This window comes from Saccostrea cucullata, unplaced genomic scaffold, assembly GCF_032062105.1.
Source record: "Saccostrea cucullata isolate Sc308-1 unplaced genomic scaffold, CSIRO_AGI_Scuc_v1 ctg12981, whole genome shotgun sequence".
Lineage (NCBI taxonomy): Eukaryota > Metazoa > Mollusca > Bivalvia > Ostreida > Ostreidae > Saccostrea > Saccostrea cuccullata.
Window position 1 is genome coordinate 1 of NW_026921018.1, and position 8,933 is coordinate 8,933.

Sequence of the window (8,933 nt, forward strand, 5' to 3'; positions counted from 1 at the left end):
AAAGATTGTTATGCCCCTCCATATTAAGAATAGGTCTGGAAAACAAGATTCTGTGCTAAAAATAGACCACGTGCTGCTATCCATGAACTACTTTCATGGTTCTTTACACTCTTTTTGAAGACAACGGTACCTTGTTTTGAACTTGAAATTATCATTTAAAAGTGCAAAATTTAGACATTTTCTCAACAAATGGTTGTAGAGAGAACATTAATACACAGTTTGCATATTTTTTTGGATTTTTTAAGGCTCTGCTGAATTCTGTAGCTGCGCAGTTCTAAGGAGCATATCAAAAGCATTTTTCTGCAAAAGTATAGATTATATATGCACAACATGCATTCGGTTATGCATATTTATTGTATCTTTATCAAAAAGACTTAAAATTTGATCAAAATATAATGTATTTTAGCCATTTGAAGAAATGTTTACATTTTGCTCTCACTGCACTTAAAGTGGCCGTACATCCCCCTTAAGTAAGCGTATACCTCATAATACTTCAGAAATCCTTTATTTCAAATAATCTGATCTAGTATTTAATTATTTTATCCTTTAATTTTGGCAGTTAATCTAACAGTGTTGTATATTATTTCAAAGTATTTCCCCCCTTTTAGATTATTTAAAGCAGGTGTGATATATTTATATAGGCCCCTATATATGTTCATCAATAACACAAATATCTTTGATTATTTTTCACAGGGGTGAATGGCTGATACAATTATGTCAAGAGTGGATCCGGACCTCCATATTCTCACCTTTATTACATGAAACAAAATATATTTTAGTGTTCCGTGTATATATACATGTATATAAATGTGTCTATATATATTGGCAAAATCGTTCTCACCATTGCCAATAAATATCCCAGGACAAAAAAAATTTATTTGTCTACTTGCATAAATTATTTTAGCTCATATTTACAGTGTATTTCATATGGTATTTCCAATTAATTACGCAGAAATAAACATTAAAAAAATCGGCATTGGATTAGCAAAATTAATATAATTAAATATTATATACATAAAAAGTTTATTCTACGTTGTTAATTTTTTTTTTCGCTTTCTTTAAAAACTTATATACCAAAAATATTGCAAATATGAATCCAAAGAATAATGCATACAAGAAGACAAAAGAAGTAAAGGAAAAACATAGCAGCATACCCTCGCAAAGAGCATATCTATAAATCCAGGCAGCATTGATTATACATGTACATGGACCCCCATACCAATCACGCCATGTCCGTTTCGCAACAGAACCAACAAACTCACAAATACACACCCTCACACACACAAGTTTGCAGGACTATATCCCCTCCAGCTCCGTTGTGAGGGGATCATTATAATTATTTTCAGGGAAAATTATTATCATAAAGATATTTTAATTTTATTTATTAAACCTTTACTAATTTTTCCCTATATAAAAAACACCGTTTAATGTGAATTATTCCCTAGAAATCACTGTGAATGGACTAATCCCCGTGCTTTAGTCAAATAAGGTAATCCCTGCTTCGGAAGCTAATTTTCTGTTATTGGTAATCATATCGGTATTGTATGTTATACGACTATAATCCCCGTGCATTAGTCAAGTGAGCTAATTCCCAGTTACATGTACATGTATATATAATTCTCTTATTTTTTCTACTTCTGTATCTGACAGGTATAACAAAACGGTTAAAAAGTATATCAGTGAGGGAGTTAGCAAGATTCCACTTCCCCTTAACCAGGACTGCGCCTCGGGAAATAGTCCTGACCTAACACATGCATGGAATGCACTTGATGAAAACAATTAAATAGGTCAACAAATGCAGATTTAGCAAAAGCTAAATATAAGTCCAGGCTTTAATTTATTCGATGTGTTACATAACCAGATGCATACCTTTTTTTTTAATTAAAAAGGAAATTAATACTCGACTTTTTGAAATTAGAAATGATAAATTCAAATTGTGCATCATATATGCTTTTCCCTGTACATTTTACAAATTAATCATATACATTTTTATTGAAACAAATCGTTCATTGGATGAATTATATGATGGATATAAATGCAGGTGTCTTGAATTTGAAACATTTTTGTCTTGTTCCCTTCGATCGATCGATCGATCGAGAGAGAGAGAGAGAGTATAAAAATTCTAAAAGTGTAAATCATTTTAAAAATTTCAAATTTTAATGTTACACGGGTCATAACTGTATAGTTTTGCCCAATACTTATATGTAATTTTTGATAGAGCTGTTCACAATCTATACTGTACATAACTGCACATATATATAAATGTTTTAAGTCCAAATTAGTAATGGAATTGGAAATCTGTAGTTGGTATATGGTTCTGAATTTGCCAAGCTGAAAGGAAATTAAAATAGAAGACAAAATTCAGTTAAAAATATATTCTTAACCCAGAAACCTATAAATTATTGATGCTTGTATTACTTGATATTAACAATGGGTCAAGATTTACCTACATCTAACGTCAACAGACGACAAATGCGACATTTATACGTAAATGAGCAGAAAAAAGTTTATAGTAACGAAGTCCGAAGACAGGTTCATTAGATGACATAAGATATTTTTCATCGTACGGGAAAAAATCGCACTGGGTAATAAATCATATGCATTAAAAGAAATATTACATGCAAAATTTTTAATCCAACAAATCAGAACGAGCGAGCGTAATTTAATGATATATTCTCTCCCACTACTTAAATAAAGATTGTTCATGCGATTTTTTTTCTACTGTTAATCGTCCTTTTCTCATTAATTATAAAGATTATAAACATAAAATTTAAATTGAAACATGCACGTGTTCTACAAAATGCTCAGTTTAGACGAGGAAGCAAATATTGTAATTGGCCTGTATCTTTTTTTATGATGAAATTTCACTGCAAAACACAGACTACGCCCTCAAAGGTTATATTCTAATGCTTTACAAATCAATTTCGGGATATATATTTGTCTAATTTAATTTGCGCTTTGCAGAAAAAAATCTATTTCCTTAATAAAAAATAGTTAAAAGTGGCATCAACAGTTATTTAAAATTTTGGATCCGCCAAAGATAATAATTTGTTTAATTAATTGTGCATGTCATCAACGGCTAATTAAAATCTTTTTGATCCGCCAAAAGTATACAATTTTAGCTCTCATTACCAATATTACTGTGTCATCACCATCTAAAACGGAATGAATAAGCAAATAGATCATGACGTAATACAGGGCAAAATATGCACCTTTTATTTATATCGTATATTCTGGAGAATACATAAACATTGTATATTGGGGACTTCACAAGAAACGTTAACGCGGCGACGAGGAGTTATAAACCTGCAAACCACAAACATGTCTAACCACCGAATTTCATTAATATTGCAGTTGGCGATCAGCGCAGTTTTATTACAATCGGTATGTATTATGGTAAAAATGCTTTCGGTTTTATGTTGTTGAATGTTGTTTTAAATTAAATTTTAGGTATTAATTAGATTCTAAGCATGCATATAGCCTTTGATTTCGATTTGGTTTTTTAATTGGCAGTGAAAATGCATATTTTGTGTTTCTATCGCCATGAATATTCCAGATTCAATAAAATTGATCATCACTGTCATTTTTCAAAGACTTTTTCCGATTGATTCTTAATTTAAAAGATTGCAAAATCCTTCAAAGACATAAGTTTAGCATTATTTTTATCACTCGTGCACGTACATGTATATATATAATGATTTATTTTATCTTATGAACACATGCGTCCCTATTTTTCTCAGTCGTGCACGTATTAAATCTTTTATTTGATGTTTCATATTCCTATTTTACAAAAATCATATTGAGTTTTACTGAGTGAATCGTCTTTGATATTTTTTTCCCTATATACATGTATCTATATTGTTTTCATTCAGTTGATTATTTATGTGTATTTCATGATTTATTTGTTTTCTTATATTCTGACTGCTAATTTTGCTTTAATTTTATTTCTATTAAAAATGTTAATCCCTTTTTTGAATGCAAATAATTGCTTCCAGCAGTTGAAGTTCTATGCAAAAATAAAGCCTTTGGCCTTTGTAACAATTAATCTTATAAATAAAAATAATGAGATGATAAGTGCGCTTGCACCTCGATCCCTGCATCGTCTCAAACCACAACCTAAAATAAATAACTGTTCCACTCCTATTCTGAAGAGAGAGAGAGAGTTTAATTGGTGGACCAAAACCTGACTTGAAACAACAATTCCCTTGCTAACTTTGAAATCATTCATCAAAGAATTAGTAACAGATACTTTGATTGTTTAAATTCTTCTTCATTTTTGTTTCTCTATTTTCTTGTCATTTTTTAACCCTTAAATTAAAACAATCCAAATTTTATTTTCTTTTAAAGTATCAAATATATCACAAATTTTATTTATTCTTATTCGTCCATACACGTATAGTTACCGGTACATAATTAAACACATGCAGAAATTTAAAGAAAAACACATACAGTGACTAATAGTTCCAAAAAGCCCGATGCAGATTATCACTTTTCATATATAATTGTATCTTGTATGTCAGATATACATTGTAAGCTTGATTTTACTGCTATAAAAATCTCCAACTTCTATTAGTTTTAAAAAGCACATGTTTATCAAAAATGTTATTGATAAATGTCAATAGGAAAATTTTATTATTCAAAGACATGCAAAAAAAAAAAAAAAAACTGAAAATTTATAATATACACCGTCATTAAAAATACGTCCGGATACAACTTGTTAATTTTTCATATAAAACTCAACTGCTTATTGAATCTCAATTAAATTAATTATATATATGCAATGTATAACTGTAAACTTAAGATTTACTATTTCAGTGTGAGGGGATTTGGTACCATTTTCTAACAGGACAACCTGATTCAGAGGACAGAACGGTCTTCGTGAATCTAAAACAGTTCCCCAATGGAACCATCCATAGCTACAAAACCAGATATAATGGGTAGGTATTTCAGTGTACTGTAAAACCACTTACAGTGTACTAGTAATCAGGGCCGTGAAGTTTAATTTTTCGGCGTTTTCGTGGGATAAAGAGACTCGTTTATTCATGCTTTTCAGGAAATGTGAAATTCAATATAAAATTTCAAACGCACAGCATAAAACTTTCCTAAACCGTCGGTTCGAAATCAAATTTCCGCCAAACAAGCCTTTTTCCCCCAAGAAAAACTTGACTTAACAAAAATATGCGATATAACGAAGTGCAGGGGGTAATGGGACACCACTTTTGTATGGCTTAGTTTTGGTAACGAGGGAAATAAGGTTAAAAAAGTAATGGAAAACAAATCAACATAAGGTCTTCATATGGAAAGTTACTTCTTAAGATTATTATTTCACCAAAATATTATACAATGTATAACTAAAAGACAAATAAATGACTTGGTATTATATTTATTATAAATAATCAATGTGAATTACTATGAGACTAGGGGTACATGTATTGTGATCAATGAGCTCACAAAATGATTCCTAGCTCGCCTCCAATATGGTTATAATAGCAAAGTTCATGTTAACAATGGTGTAAGTTATAATGAATCTGAAAAAAATATCATTAAATTTTATTCAGTTGAGTAGGATGAGTTGCAAATGAGAGATGGGTGTCCTATTATTAAAGAGAGAATGGCGGTGTCCACGATTTGCTTTGAAAAACTCTAAAAATATGTCAAATCAAAATATAAAAAAGGAGGTTACAATGGCATTTGATTCAACAAATTTGTTTGTGTGTTTGTTGATTAACGTCCCTAATGAGAATTTGGAGACGCCAACAAAGATTTTGTGAAAGTATAATCAAATTTAATTCAGAGATATAAAAAGAGTTGCCCATAAGAGATGGGTACCCCAAAGCGTAACAGGCGGATGGGCGGACACGTATATGTGTTATAAATACACAAACAATGTTTTTATACGTTATCCTACTATCCCCAGTAGACGCTTTTTTTCTCTATGACACCTGATTCCACCTCATGTTTTAGAGGTCCAAGTTTGTTCAGTTCCTGAATTTTTTAGTTACAATTTAATTTTGAAGCTTGATTACTGATTGTCATCTCCATGATATCATTAAAATCACTTGTCAATGAATATGAAATGCTTTTTGTTTGTCCACAAAAAGTACTAAATTGAACAATGGATAAAAAGCTGTAAGTTTTTTTTTCTTTATTTCTTCCAACAGACAAAATTGCTATCAACTCGGGCCGATTGAGCTGAAAATGGAAGCAAAATCGCAACCAATGATCTTTAGCAATTCTTACAAGACGTGTAAGTACAAGTATTAGATAATAATACATTTTAACATTTAATAATCGTTTTTTATGCGCCCAGATTGATAGATTCGGGGCGTATATTGTTTTTGTCCTGTCTGTTTGTTTGTTTGCAAACTTTAACCTCCGCCATAATTTTTGAACCATGAAAAGGTAGAAATTTCATATTTAGGTAGCATACTCCACTAATTAAGCTCTTTCAAATGACACCAAGGTCAATGGCCTTGTGACCTTGACTGTGACCTATATGCTAAATATAACTTTTTATCTGCAAACTTTAACCTTTGTCATAACTTTTGAACCATGAAAGATAGAGACTTCGTATTTAGTATGCATACTTCACTAATTCAGCTCTTTCAAATGACACCAAACTCAATGACCTTTTGACCTTGACTGTGACCTGTATGCTAAAAATAAATTTTTCGTAATTTTATCATAATTTTCAAACCATATAAAATAGAGATTAAATATTTAGTATGCATACTTCACTAATTAACCTCTTTCAAATGACACCAAGGTCAATGTCTTTGTGACCTTGACTGACTGTGACATGTATGCTAAAAAAAATTTCGTACCTTTGTCCTAACTTTATATTGAGTTCATTTGCGAGAAAAAGATAGCATTAGAATTTCGGATAAAGAGAATAATATATATTTTTTGCTTAATACGATTAGGACATGTATAATTGTATCTAAAACAGATAATGATATTTTTGTGATTTCAAGCTGAAGCCAAACCAAATATGTACATGAATACATGGACCAGATTCCTGCAGGAGCAGTAGATATTTTGAAGTTATAAAAGTTCATGCATACATGTATTTTTATATTGAAAGGCCATCTCAACAATTTAGCATTGCTTCATATCCAAAGTCCAGAGGAACCGTATCAAATTGTTAAGGTGGAGACTAAAAATAACTATGACGTCAAAACGGGAAATTGCGTCAATGGAACAGGAACCTACTACGTTGTCCTGACAAAAACCATCAATCCGTCAACAGACATGTTATTGAACATACACAACGATTTGCTGGGACTTGGAATCGCCATGCTTAAGAAACAGGACACATCAGGTAACACAATTTATTAAGAGGACTTTTAATTTGCCTTGCATTTTCCATTATATTTTGCAATTTACTCTGATTTTATTTTTAAAAAATCTTGCTAAATGTTTATGCATTGAAATCTTTATAATATTAGAGCTGAATGAAACGGAAACCATGAATTGTGCTTTGGTGACAAATATTTTATTACATTACATGTATTTAGATTTGTACTTAATTATATCAATAATATTTTCTCCACTCTCTCTCTCTCTCTCTCTCTCTCTCTCTCTCTCTCTCTCTTTGAACTACTCTTTGATCATTCCATTGATGATCTAATCTTTTTTTTATTTTTCAGTTTGCTCCGTAAACAAGAATGGACATTAAATGTGGTCATGTCAGAATATTCCATATAAACAGAGAAAAAAATAATACAATACTTAAAATAAAAAATAAAAATAAAAACAAATGTTATAAAAAGAAACTCGTTATTAAAAATTTGATACTTTTTCTCCGCTTAAAATGGTAAAATGCTTTTTCAAATAAGTTAGAGCTACACAACTTTTCATTTTAATCTAGAAGACCTTCTCTGAAAACAGAAGTAAAATCAGGTTTCCCATTGGAACAGCAGCATACACTCCAACCTTAAGCTTGTACGCCTTGTAATAAAGGGATACACAGAAAAATCCGCATACAATTAAGTGTGAAATAATGTTTAAGTAATTTGTAAGTATTGATTGTATAACAGGTCAAGAATTATCCAATCATATAGAGACACACTATACTGTTGAATGTCTTCAATGGGCACTTAGGGCTATTGGGACAGTGAGGGTTCTTGATCGTGCTAATGCCTATTTGACACGGGGCCTCGGTTTTAAGGTCTTATCCGAAAGATCCGAAACTTTCATTTCAAATTGCCAAGCGCTTAACGAAGGAACAATTACATGTACAGTTTATTTTTATTCGACTTTGGAAGTCACTGCCGTGATTCTAACACATGACCTCGCAGGGAGAATTTGTAAAGAGAAGCACAGGCACTTGTTTCGGTAATAAACTCGGTAATAAATTTTTAACCCATAGGACAGTGTTAGTATTATATTATGGGTTAAAAATTTATTACCGAAACAAGTGCCTGTGTGGAGAAGAACCAAATATTCGTTTTATTATTGAAGTTTTTTTTATCAAGACATAGATTTATGGTTAAAAAACTGAATATGTTTACAAGAAAATTGCATATTTTTGAGGCATTTTACTTTCTTTAACTGTTAAAATACATAGTGTGATAAACCTGGGCTACCATAAGCTCTTATTTCATATTGTGTTTAAATGCGATGTTTTTAAGGCTGGATTAAAAAGTGATTTATGTAATTTGATCATTCTGAAAATATTTTTTTTGTTTCTAATTATGCACATACCAGTATTGCATTTGTAAAGAAGGACATTACAATGATAACATTTTGCAAAAAGCTGACGTAATTTTAGATTGTTGATAACCTCGTATCGCCATCATTTTAGAAATTATTCATAAAAGGGTAATCTTATCGGACAATTATGTATTCCTACATAAATAAGGGAGGTTGACAATATAACAAAATTAATGTAAATTTCTAAATCTTTACTCTAAAGAAAATTTAATACCCAG

The 8,933-nt window shown here is 30.8% G+C and overlaps 1 protein-coding gene across 1 annotated transcript; it reads left to right on the forward strand.

The window, feature by feature from the left end:
• Positions 1-3,215: 3,215 nt before the first annotated feature.
• On the forward strand, positions 3,216-7,728 carry LOC134258977 (uncharacterized). The gene is made up of 5 exons (XM_062741570.1): positions 3,216-3,384; positions 4,816-4,937; positions 6,162-6,247; positions 7,085-7,321; positions 7,650-7,728. Exons 1-5 carry the CDS (start codon positions 3,322-3,324, stop codon positions 7,676-7,678), a joined length of 537 nt encoding a protein of 178 aa, XP_062597554.1. The 5' UTR covers positions 3,216-3,321; the 3' UTR covers positions 7,679-7,728.
• The last annotated feature ends 1,205 nt before the right edge of the window (positions 7,729-8,933 follow it).